The sequence below is a fragment of the Procambarus clarkii genome, chromosome 61 (assembly GCF_040958095.1).
Source record: "Procambarus clarkii isolate CNS0578487 chromosome 61, FALCON_Pclarkii_2.0, whole genome shotgun sequence".
Classification (NCBI taxonomy): Eukaryota; Metazoa; Arthropoda; class Malacostraca; order Decapoda; family Cambaridae; genus Procambarus; species Procambarus clarkii.
Window position 1 is genome coordinate 1 of NC_091210.1, and position 13,338 is coordinate 13,338.

The window sequence follows — 13,338 nt, forward strand, 5'->3', positions numbered from 1 at the left end:
TTTGCTGTATGTCGTAATCATGTCCTCTCGGAGTTTAATTTTTTGGTCTAACATCAGATTCAGCTGCAACAGGCTGGTCTCATAGTTCGCTCAGTTCTGGACCAGACTTATTTCACACTTCGGTACTTTCTCAGTGTTCGCTGGTGTGCTCTCTACTCGTGGGGGCACAATGCCGGAGCTGCACACTGCGGTATGGTGCACATGTGTTGTGAATGTGTTGGAAGTCTTTGTCAGGTTCCTGAAGGCCCTCACCCTCGTCAGGTTCCTGAAGGACCCCTCCCTCGTAAGGTTCCTGAAGGACCCCTCCCTCGTCAGGTTCCTGAAGGCCCTCACCCTCGTCAGGTTCCTGAAGGGCCCCTCCCTCGTCAGGTTCCTGAAGGACCCCTCCCTCGTAAGGTTCCTGAAGGACTCCTCCCTCATCAGGTTCCTGAAGGACTCCTCCCTCGTCAGGTTCCTGAAGGACCCCTCCCTCGTCAGGTTCCTGAAGGCTCCCCCCCCCCCACCCCCACCTCTCCCTTGATAGGTTTCTGAAGGCCCAACTCCATTTTCAGACTTTTGAAGGTCCACCTTCATTGTCAGACTTGTAAAAGCCACCACTATTGTCAGACTTCTATTGACCCCTTTCCTTATCAGACTACTGAAGGTCACTGCCATTGAGAAACTTCTGAAGGCCCATCCTTAGTGTCGGTGTTCTGAAGATTCACCTGCATTGTCAAACTCCTGAAGTCTCCCACCATTGTCAGACTTCTCCTTCCCTACTTATTAGGTTCTGTAACTTTATCCAGGTCAACATGTACAGAATAATGCCAAACTCTTCATTATATTACAACAGTAAATTATTTTAAGTAAAATTGTTAGCAGTTAAATGTATGAGAGAATATAAAGAGGATACACTTATCTCAATAAACATACTTGAACTTGAACTTGAAGAGGATACAAATATGACTACACTTGGCTCTAAGGACTAACACCCAACCTTTGCGCCTCCTACAGACGAGTTCCCGTGGCAGGTGTCCCTACAGTGGCGGTACAACTGGTACACTTACCACATCTGCGGCGCCACTGTCATCGACCAGAACTGGGTGCTGACGGCCGCCCACTGTACCCACCAGTACACACCCAAGGACCTCCTGGTAGTGGCTGGTGATCACCAACTGAAGCACAAGGAAGGTGAGGACTGGCTCTGTCAGTCCCTGCTGGTGGCAGAGAATTGTCACTGATGGGTTATTGAAGGTGGCATTGGAATGGCATTATCAGTCCCTGCTGGTAGCGGTGGACTTGTTCTGTCTCTGCTGGTGAGGTGGGAAGGGTGGAATAGATTGTGTGGGTAAGGAATACTGAGTAGGGGATTTGTAGGGAAAGGATTATTTAGGAAATAGGGAAGGGGTATTGGGAGGTAGATCTAGTCGAGTAAGGGGACGTATATTAATAAACCCAGAGCTACACATTTACTTAAGCCTCAAATTATGTAATGACTTAAAAGCAAATTTTCAGTCATCTTAAGTAAATTTTAGGATTTTAGTCATTAAATGCAACAAAAGACTTTAAATGATAAACACTAAATTTAACCCATCCTCCATTATTATTGTATTTTCTTTGCTACAAATCTATGGGTATTATGTTAATTTACCTGAATTTTACCTGAGGGCCACTACCACTAGTGGGCTCGACAAGGACAGGAAGCTGGCGGCTTGTCAAAGGTCCCCACCATTTGCCTTAATGACCTGTACCAGTTGGATTTTAAAATGTAACAGTTTTAGCAGTTATGGCTTTGGCGGGTAGGCAGTTCCATGGGTTAATAACCCTGTGGGTGAAAAAGAATCTCCTGTTTTCAGTCCTACATTATGGCTTGCTGAGCTTTAAGATGTCGCCCCTTGTTTGTGTTACATCTGACCTTTTGAAGAAATTGTCCAGATCAACATCCTCCAAATTGTTCAGTAAAATTTTATAAGTAAAAAGTAAAATAAGTCACTGCAGTTCTATCTTCAATAACTACAGTAATAGCAAGTCATTGTTTGTTTTTGTATAATAGAAGGGGTGTTTGGCATGAGTGTGTAATTACCTAAGTGTAGTTACAGGATGAGAGCTACGCTCGTGGTGTCCCGTCTTCCCAGCACTCTTTGTCATATAATGCTTTGAAACTACTGACGGTCTTGGCCTCCACCACCTTCTCACCTAACTTGTTCCAACCGTCTACCACTCTGTTTGCGAAAGTGAATTTTCTTATATTTCTTCGGCATCTGTGTTTAGTTAGTTTATATCTATGACCTCTTGTTCTTAAAGTTCCAGGTCTCAGGAAATCTTCCCTATCGATTTTATCAATTCCTGTTACTATTTTGTATGTAGTGATCATATCACCTCTTTTTCTTCTGTCTTCTAGTTTTGGCATATTTAATGCCTCTAACCTCTCCTCGTAGCTCTTGCCCTTCAGTTCTGGGAGCCACTTAGTAGCATGTCTTTGCACATTTTCCAGTTTGTTGATGTGCTTCTTAAGATATGGGCACCACACAACTGCTGCATATTCTAGCTTTGGCCTAACAAAAGTCGTGAACAATTTCTTTAGTATATCGCCATCCATGTATTTAAAAGCAATTCTGAAGTTAGAAAGAGTGGCATAGGCTCCTCGCACAATATTCTTTATGTGGTCCTCAGGTGATAGTTTTCTATCTAGAACCACCCCTAGATCTTTCTTTATCAGAATTCTTTAAAGATTTCTCACATAACATATAGGTTGTGTGGGTCTATGTTCTCTTATTCCACATTCCATAACATGGCATTTATTAACATTAAATTCCATTTGCCAAGTGACGCTCCATGTACTTATTTTGTCCAGGTCTTCTTGAAGGGCATGACAGTCATCTAAGTTTCTTATCCTTCCTATTATCTTAGCATCATCAGCAAACATGTTCATATAATTCTGTATACCAACTGGTAGATCATTTATGTAGACAATAAACATCACTGGTGCAAGAACTGAACCCTGTTAGAGAGACGATGCATGTGTTGCAGGCACAGAGCAGACGAGATACATAGAGCGCATCATAGAGCACCAGTTCTACAACAGCAACTCCCAGGAGAATGACATCGCCCTCCTCAAGCTAGCTACACCCCTCCAGCTTGACGGCATGACCGTCTCTCCCATCTGCATGCCGGCTCCTGATATCACCTTCTCAGGTAGGTGTAATGCTTCTTGTATAAGTCACACCCAATACGTATTTGTCAAATATATATTCGGTTGCAGATCTTAAACAGAATCATTGCTCACTATAGTCCTACTTGTATTAATAAGTATCATGTACAGTATGTTGCTTCAAAGTGCCAGTCCATCTACAGATTAGCAATTAGCCTCTTAAGCCCATCTATCCCTATCGCATTAATTTGGCATTCGTGTAAGCTGTTGAAGAAAAATGCCAACTTGGGTCATGTGTTGAGGGTGGTCTCTCTGCTGCTGTCACTCACATTATCATCTGTGTGGCAGGTAACTGTGTGGTGTCTGGATGGGGCAAGGTGGTGGAGGACGGAGCTACCTCAGACCTCCTCCGGAAGGTGGTGGTGCCCATTATAAGCGACTCTGTGTGTAAACAGAGCTACCAAGGTATCGGCTACAACGGCCCCATCGCAGAGACAATGATGTGTGCTGGCTATAGATTCGGGAACAAGGATGCCTGCCAGGTAATACAATAAAGTAGAATTATACAAACATTTTACATTGCACAAAATTAAAGCTATAAATAAGTCATCAATACCTATTGGTGAAAATTAAAGAGAGAAAAAATATGCAAAAAGCAATTAATTCACAAAAAAATATTTATGTACTGTTTGTGGAGGCGTGGTGGGAGGTCTGCAGGGTAGGGTTGCTGGGTAGAGGTGTCTGGTCTAAGACCTGTAAAAGTGTGTACCCCCAACATCATCACTACTCTTATTTATTTACTTATTGGGTATTTATTTATATACAAGAAGGTACAATGGGTTGTGAAAGTACATTTGTTGGTGATTGAGGAGACAGTCTTGCAAATCTATTACAGTAGCATGTATAGCATTTCAGGCAGGTACTTAAATAAAAAAAAAAAAAAACGAAAAGTAAAAATAACGGTTGAAACAATTTGAAAGACAGATAAATGCCATAAAGGTTCGTTCAGTGTTTGTCGGGTAGGCTGCTCCATTATTGAGACATAAATGAAAAATACAAAACAAATGGAACACATTTGCAACAAAGAACGATTGTCATAATGGAGCAGCCTACCCGACGAACACTGAACAAACCTTTATGGCATTTGCCCGTTTTTCAAATTGTTTCAACTGTTTTTTTTAGTTTTATTTTTTTTTTATTTAAGAAACATGGAGCAGCCTACCTGCCGAACACCAAACAAACCTTTTTGACATTTGTTCTGTTTTTCAAAAATTTCCTTTTTTTTCTTTTTTTTTTTTATTTAAGAAACATGGAGCAACCTACCTGCCGAGCATTGAACGAACCTTTTGCCATAAAAAAAATAAAAAAAAAATTAAACAAATTTGAAGAAAGAAAAATGTCATAAGGTTTGTTCAGTGTATGTAAGGTAGGTTGCTCCATTATTTAAAACAACGAATATCATATTGAAGTTTTCGGTGGTAGAACGGATTAATTTGATTCCCATTATTGCCAATGGGGAAATTCGTTTTGTATGACATCCGTTTCACATGACGATCACGGCGCCAGAACGGATTAAATTCGTTATTCAAGGTTCCACTGTAATAATGATATATACAGTGGGGCCTCGATTTACGATGTTAATCCGTTCCCAGAGACGGATCGTAATTCGAAATATCGTAAGTCAAAGCGATTTTTCCCATAAGAAATAAAGGGAATTGAATTAATCCATTCCCCACCTTCCAAAATATTAACTTACAAATACATTTTATACTGAATACAATTTTTTTTCTCTAACTACAATACAGTACATATGTTTATCTTACCTTAATGGAGGGCTCTTGATGGCATACGGAAGATGGTAATGAGGGGGGAGGAGGAGAGGTGTTACTGTTTGGAAGGGGAGTCCCCTTCCATTATCACATCAGGCAGTGATGTTTTCTCTGGGGTACACTCTCTCCTACGTTTTGCCTGAATATCACTAGGACCTGGTTGTGGTTCACTGCTTGTTTGTCTCACTAAAAATTTGTCAAGAGAAACTTGTTTTTCTCTTCGTTTTAACATTTGTCTGTAGTGATGCATCACAGTGTCATTGAAAAGGTTAAAGCAACGGCCTACTGCAGATTAATTTGGGTAAGTTGTTTCAGCAAAAGTTTGCAGTTCTTCCTATGCTGAGGGAGCCGGTCGGCCGAGCGGACAGCACGCTGGACTTGTGATCCTGTTGTCCTGGGTTCGATCCCAGGCGCCGGCGAGAAACAGCTGTCACAGGCAGAGTTTCTTTCACCCTATGCCCCTGTTACCTAGCAGTAAAATAGGTACCTGGGTGTTAGTCAGCTGTCACAGGCTGCTTCCTGGGGGGTGGAGGCCTGGTCGAGGACCAGGCCGCGGGGACACTAAAAAGCCCCGAAATCATCTTAAGATAACCTTAAGATGCTGCACACATTTCTTAATTGTTGAGGAAGGGACATTCTCTACTAGCACCTCCTCCCCTGGAGTACCTCTTGTTGCTGCTCCTTTTAAAGGGTTTGGAGTTCTTCGGTGGTCAGTTCTTCGTTGTGTTCTTCCACAAACTCCTCCACATCAGCACCATCCAACTCCAAGCCCAATTGCCGACCCAGAGAAACAATTTCCTCAATGAGAGGCACTTCAGGTTCAGGCTCAAACCCCTCAAAGTCTCATTCTGCAACACATTCAGGCCACAGTTTTCTCCAGCCAGAAATCATGGTTCTTACAGTCACTTCTTGCCAGGCTTTGTCTACAAGTTTTAAAGCACTACAAATGTTAAAATGGTTTTTCCAGAACTCTGAGGGTGAGTTGTGTGGCATCCGTCACTTTGACACATCTCCGGAAAAGTGCCCTTTCATAAAGTTTCTTAAAATTGGCAATGATTTTCTGGTCCATAGGCTGAAGTAGAGGAGTGGTGTTGGGAGGAAGGAACTTTACTGTAACAGAACTAAATTCCTCCATCAATGAATCCTCCAAGCCTGGAGGATGGGCAGGAGCATTGTCGAGGAGAAGCAGAGCCTTGAGTGGCAAACTGTTCTCCTGCAAATATTTTTTTATGGCAGGGCACACCACCTCATTCATCCACTCCGTAAAAAATTGCCTAGTCACCCATGCCTTAGCATTAGCCTTCCACATCATACACATTTTGTTTTTCTGCACATTATATTTTTTGAAAACCCTTGGATTTTTGGAATGATACACAAGCAAGGGTTTAATTTTCAAATCGCCACTCGCATTACCACAACACAAGAGTAAACCGATCTTTCATAGGCTTGTGTCCGGACAATGACTTCTCCTTGGTAATGTACGTTTTCTTCGGCAATCTTTTCCAGAGTAGCCCAGTCTCATCACAATTAAACACTTGTTGTGGTAGGTATGCTTCACTCTGCACAAAATCTTTTAGCAGCTGGTTTGTCTGAGCTGGCACCCTCCCCATGCCTCACAACACTATGAATGCCACTTCTTTTTCTAAATTTCTCAAACCATCCCTTGCTCGCCTTAAACTCTTTCCCTTCTGCATCACTCGATCCAGGGGTTTGCTTTATAAGATCTTCATGAAATTTTCTTGCCTTTCCACAAATGATGGCCTCTGAAACGCTATCACCTGCTAACTCCTTGTTGTGTATTCAAATTAATAACAACTGTTCAACATCCTCAAGTGTTTGTGTTCTATGTTTCGTGATTATTGATACGCCTTTTGCCACTTTAGCACTCATAATGTCCTTTTACTTAGCAAGTATGGTGGATATCGTTGACTTGAGATTTGTTGTACAGGCCAGCTAGTTCAACAACCCGCACACCATCTTCATATTTACGAATGATTTCTTGTTTTTGCTCTATGGTCATCCTTACATGGGTTTTCATATGTTGAGCCTTACCACTGACTTTCTTGGGACCCATGGAGTGATATATAATAATCAGTTTTAAGTTCAAAAAGCAAAAAATCACCACAAAAACAGAATTTATTACAGGCGTGATCGTCACTAAGCGGGCGGCTGTAGTAAACTGAGGCAGGTCAATCCGCGTGACCGGGAACCACGTGCTCGGTCAGCCCAAATGTGTACCAACAAATATCGTTAGTCAACAACACTATCGTAAGTCGAGTCGCATTTTTCTATCAAATTTGCATCCTAACTCAAAATTATCGTAAGTCTGGGCAATTGTAAGTCGAGGTGCCACTGCATATGTATATGTGTGTGTGTGTGTGTGTGTGTGTGTGTGTGTATGTATGTATGTACTGTATATATATATTGTGACGGGAAAGTGTAGGAGTGCAGATGTTCGGCAGTCCTCCAATGGCTGGTGTCAATGCCTAGTCACACTTACAAAAAAAGATAGACTGCTTGGATGTTTATCTGTGGTAAAGTAAGGGAAGACACGCAAAACACATAGTATGAACAATGAAACTATAATTAATATAGAAAACATATTAAAAACAAAGACAATCCCTTGGCTATGTACAGTGCAAACAAACAAGTCAAAAACATATAACATAAATGAAGAAGAGGGATGACGTTATGCTATAATAATATAAAGACAAAGTGAAAAATAATCAGGTGCTGAGAATATAGCACTAGCTGAGAAACATCCACATGATAGACAGCGTATATCAGTTAGTTGTTCACGGCTTGAGAGCACAAGAATATTCTGACTTCAATGGCTGGTTCAAGCCCAGACATTGACTTGTAGAGGGCGCTGAGGTGTAGGTGTGCAGTCGGCGGGTCACCAATCAGAAGCAGGCAAGCTGGGAATGGTAGTTTGCTGGTTGATGACGGAGCCGGCATGGAGGGAGTGTGGAGTAGGGGGGAGTCTTGGGTACGTTTGCCTCCTGGTCAAAACGTTTTGTGCTACTAGTAGACGTATCTTGAAGGTAGCATCTTATTGTTGTATAATATACGTAACTTTATGTAGAGAAGAGCAGGCTCAATCTCTCTTGAAAGAGATTATCGTCACAAAATAAATAAATAAATATATATATATATATATATATATATATATATATATATATATATATATATATATATATATATATATATATATATATATATATATATATATATATATATATATATATTATATATATATATTATATATATATATATATATATATATATATATATATATATATATATATATGCAATTGACGATCACAAAACACTGATCATTTTATGCGGAAAATCCACAGAGAAATATGAAAGGAGGTGAACGTTTCGGCTTTGTTAAAGCCTTTGTCAACACCAGACTGCAATCTGCAGTCACCAGACTGCAACACCAGACTGCAGTCTGGTGTTGACAAAGGCTTTAACAAAGCCGAAACGTTCACCTCCTTTCATATTTCTCTGTGGATTTTCCGCATATATATATATATATATATATATATATATATATATATATATATATATATATATATATATATATATATATATATATATATATATATATATATATATATATATACACAGTATATATATATATATATATAATAATATTATATAATATAAATAATATATACACATACATACCATACCATACCATAACATAACATACCATAACATACCATACCATACCATAACATACCATAACATACCATATACATACATACATACATACAATACAATACAATACAATACAATACATACTTACATACATACACACACACACACACACACACACACGAGATGATACATTCTTGTACAGCCACTAGTACGAGTTGCGTTTCGGGCAAGTCCTTAATCCTATGTTCCCTGGAATATGACCCCCATGAAGAATCCTTTTTACAACCAGGTACCCATTTTACTGTTGAGTTAAACAGAGTCTACAGTTACGGATTTGCACCCAGTAAATCCTCCCCGGCCAGGACCCAAACCCAGGACAAAGAGCTCGCAGAACACCAGATAAGCATCTTACCTCTACGCCACGGAGACTGCAGATATACAAGGCCGTGGCCACGAATATATAAGTACTGTACAGTAACAAATTTAGCAAATATACAAGTAAAAATAGGTAAACTCTATAAAAACAAACATAACCCAACCAACCCAACTCGGTCTAACCTATACTATCCTAATCTGATTAAACGAAAACATGAGATACTGTACAGTTTTGTAGGTGTCGATGAGGTGTGTGTGTGTGTGTGTGTGTGTGTGTGTGTAATTACCTAAGTGTAATTACCTAAGTGTAGTTACAGGATGAGAGCTACGCTCGTGGTGTCCCGTCTTCCCAGCACTCTTTGTCATATAACGCTTTGAAATTACTGACGGTCTTGGCCTCCACCACCTTCTCACTTAACTTGTTCCAACCGTCTACCACTCTATTTGCGAAGGTGAATTTTCTTATATTTCTTCGGCATCTGTGTTTAGCTAGTTTAAATCTATGACCTCTTGTTCTTGAAGTTCCAGGTCTCAGGAAGTCTTCCCTGTCGATTTTGTCAATTCCTGTTACTATTTTGTACGTAGTGATCATATCACCTCTTTTTCTTCTGTCTTCTAGTTTTGGCATATTTAATGCTTCTAACCTCTCCTCGTAGCTCTTGCCCTTCAGTTCTGGGAGCCACTTAGTAGCATGTCTTTGCACCTTTTCCAGTTTGTTGATGTGCTTCTTAAGATATGGGCACCACACAACAGCTGCATATTCTAGCTTTGGCCTAACAAAAGTCATGAACAATTTCTTTAGTATATCACCATCCATGTATTTAAATGCAATCTGAAGTTAGAAAGCATAGCATAGGCTCCTTGCACAATATTCTTTATGTGGTCCTCAGGTGATAGTTTTCTATCTAGAACCACTCCTAGATCTCTTTCTTTATCAGAATTCTTTAAAGATTTCTCACATAATATATAGGTTGTGTGGGGTCTATGTTCTCCTATTCCACATTCCATAACATGACATTTATTAACATTAAATTCCATTTGCCAAGTGGTGCTCCATATACTTATTTTGTCCAGGTCTTTTTGAAGGGCATGACAGTCATCTAAATTTCTTATCCTTCCTATTATCTTAGCATCATCAGCAAACATGTTCATATAATTCTGTATACCAACTGGTAGATCATTTATGTACACAATAAACATCACTGGTGCAAGAACTGAACCCTGTGGTACTCCACTTGTGACATTTCTCCATTCTGATACATTGCCTCTGATTACTGCCCTCATTTTTCTATCAGTCAGAAAATTTTTCATCCATGATAGAAGCTTACCTGTCACCCCTCCAATATTTTCCAGTTTCCAGAACAACCTCTTATGTGGAACTCTGTCGAAAGCCTTTTTTAGGTCCAGATAGATGCAGTCAACCCAACCATCTCTTTCCTGTAATATCTCTGTGGCTCGATCATAGAAACTGAGTAAATTCGATACACAGGATCTTCCAGATCGAAAACCATACTGTCTGTCTGATATTATATCATTTCTCTCTAGGTGTTCTACCCATTTAGTTTTGATTAGTTTTTCCAATACTTTCACTATTACACTTGTCAATGATACAGGTCTATAATTGAGGGGGTCTTCCCTGCTGCCACTTTTGTAGATTGGAACTATGTTAGCCTGTTTCCACCCGTCTGCTACGATTCCTGTACACAGGGATGCCTGAAAGATCAGGTGAAGTGGAATGCTGAGCTCAGATGCACATTCTCTCAGAACCCATGGTGAAACGCCATCTGGGCCAGCTGCTTTGTTCTTACCGAGCTCCTTGAGCATTTTTTCCACTTCGTCTCTAGACACCTCTATGTGTTCTATGTTGTTCTCTGGAATTCTTATTGTATCTGGTTCCCTAAAGATTTCATTTTGTACAAACACACTTTGGAACTTTTCGTTTAGTGTTTCACACATTTCCTTTTCATCTTCCGTGAATCTATTTCCCATTTTCAACCTCTGAATATTATCCTTTACCTGCAATTTGTTGTTTATGAATTTATAGAATAGACCTGGTTCTGTTTTACATTTGTGTGTGTGTGTGTGTGTGTGACATCACTATGCCTTCACAATGTTGATGCTGGTTCAGGTTAAAGACCCTACTGGTTGCAGGGAGACTCTGGTGGACCCTTTGTCTGCCGGGGAGGAGACAACCGCTACTACCTGGCGGGCGTTGTCTCGTGGGGCATCGGCTGTGCCAGACCCAATGTTCCCGGCGTCTACACTGAGGTAAGTCCACCCACTTGCCATCACAACACACTTGGCCATCACTCTCCTCCACCTCAACACACGCAGCCATCACTCTCCTCCACCACAACACACTCAGCCATCACTCTCCTCCACCACAACACACTCGGCCATCACTCTCCTCCACCACAACACGCTCAGCCATCACTCTCCTCCACCACAACACACTCAGCCATCACTCTCCTCCATCACAATACACTTAGCCATCACTCTCCTCCACCACAACACACTTGGCCATCACTCTCCTCCACCACACCTCTCCTCGACCACAACACACTACTTTCACTCTGCTACTTGTCCACAACACACTCATTCTTCACTCTGCTGCTTCTCCTCCACAACCTCTATCTCCTCTACTGTCACTCTACTTTTCCTCAAAACACTTCACTATTATTCTCCTCCACAACACACTTGACCATCACTCTCCACAACACTGCTCCTCCACAACATGCTTGACTTCCATCTGGTCCTAACCCACAACACACACCACTACATTCATCTGCTCCACAACACCACATTGAGCCTTCACTCTGCTGCTCCTTCACACTCATTCTTTACTCTGCTTCGAAATAAATTATTTAAAAAATTAATTCGGGTGAAAATTAAGCAACATTTCCAATAGCTCGGTAGTCAGTGCAGTCTGCTTTACGTAATGTTCCTAGTTTCGATTTCCAAGGGCAAAACCTATTTTAAGTTTACATGTACCTGATGTCTCTGTTCACCTAATAGTAAATAGGAACCAGGGAGATAGGTAACTTGTGTGTTTCATCCTGGGGAAGGTCATTAGTTGGCCTTGGGTAGACCTTGATGAGCCTCGCAGGCTTCCTGTCCCCGACAATGATAAATTATTTTTAATGACTAGCTATAAAAAAGAGTCATGTGATTTTGTTTGAACTTTGGTGTGTTCATACAATCTGATCATATTAATACAGTTGGATGGTTTCAAATAATAGATAAGGGAAATGGTGTTATAGTTAAGTATTTTGTTGTGAAGCCACAATATATGACCTATGTAACACGAGGTGTTGGTGCAGGTGAGCAGGTACGTCGTGTGGATCAGCAATGTTGTCAACAATCGCCTCGACATGCCCCCACGGCCGGCCAGCCTCAGGGCCCCGACCCTTCAGGACGACATCTTCACTCAACCCGCACCAGGGAACTCAACGTCTGAAGATCATCCTACTGCTAGCCAGCTCTTGCAGCCTGTTGCTGCTGCAGTGTAACAACCATTCTCTTCATTGCCCACCATGACTGTCTCTTATACTTAAGGCCAGACCTCAAGCCCATCTCTAGAGGAAATCTGTTCAACAAAACATAACTTGAGGGCAGTCCAGAATGAATTAAATTATAATAAACCCTGACTAGTTGCTGTCTAAAGAATGGGCTAAAAAATGTTTTTTAACTAAGCATTCATTGTTATTATTTTGTAGGTAATGTGTTACTGGCTGGTCTTGAGCATAACTGATGTTAGGCTCATGGCCTACCAATGTCTGGGGGGGGGGGGGGGGAGTTATTGAGGCACCACAATAGCTATCTGACCAATTGGCAAGTATTCTAGTCCTGGATGTAGTCCAGAGCTAAAGTAAACTATGTTATGTATACACAATGAGAACTGGAGCGGATGATTATGTGTCCTGTTATATCTGTGGTTTTAGGAGGCCATCTGTGTCCCCTCAGATGGTCTCCCTTATCACAGTCAATGGATGTGTGTGTGTGTGAGTGTCCCTGTGAATGTTAGGATAAGGGTGTGTGTGTGTGTGTGTGTGTCCGGATTTGTGTGAGGTTTGGTTCCAGGAACCATTTGTGTCCCTCCTCCCCCAAATCTCCTCCCTTATTCCCACCGTGGGTTCGAATCCCAGGTGATTAGACCTACCCTAGGTCTATGGATCCAAGGTATCCATCCGTGGGCCCAACGGATTTCACCCCTTCCCCACTTTCCTAGGGCCAGGCCAATTCCAGCTATCCAGGGAACCTGTCGAAACAGAGGCAGCTACAGGAGGGGACACACAAATATTTGTGCCCTGCAGTTACACAACCGTTCCGACAGGC

The 13,338-nt window shown here is 41.3% G+C and overlaps 1 protein-coding gene across 1 annotated transcript; it reads left to right on the forward strand.

The window, feature by feature from the left end:
* The first annotated feature begins 791 nt into the window (after positions 1 to 791).
* Positions 792 to 12,786, forward strand: LOC138354055 (trypsin-1-like). The gene is made up of 6 exons (XM_069307768.1): positions 792 to 831; positions 994 to 1,170; positions 3,010 to 3,174; positions 3,479 to 3,672; positions 11,155 to 11,271; positions 12,324 to 12,786. The coding sequence occupies exons 1-6, from the start codon at positions 792 to 794 to the stop codon at positions 12,510 to 12,512; spliced, it is 882 nt and encodes a 293-aa protein (XP_069163869.1). The 3' UTR covers positions 12,513 to 12,786.
* Positions 12,787 to 13,338: the final 552 nt, after the last annotated feature.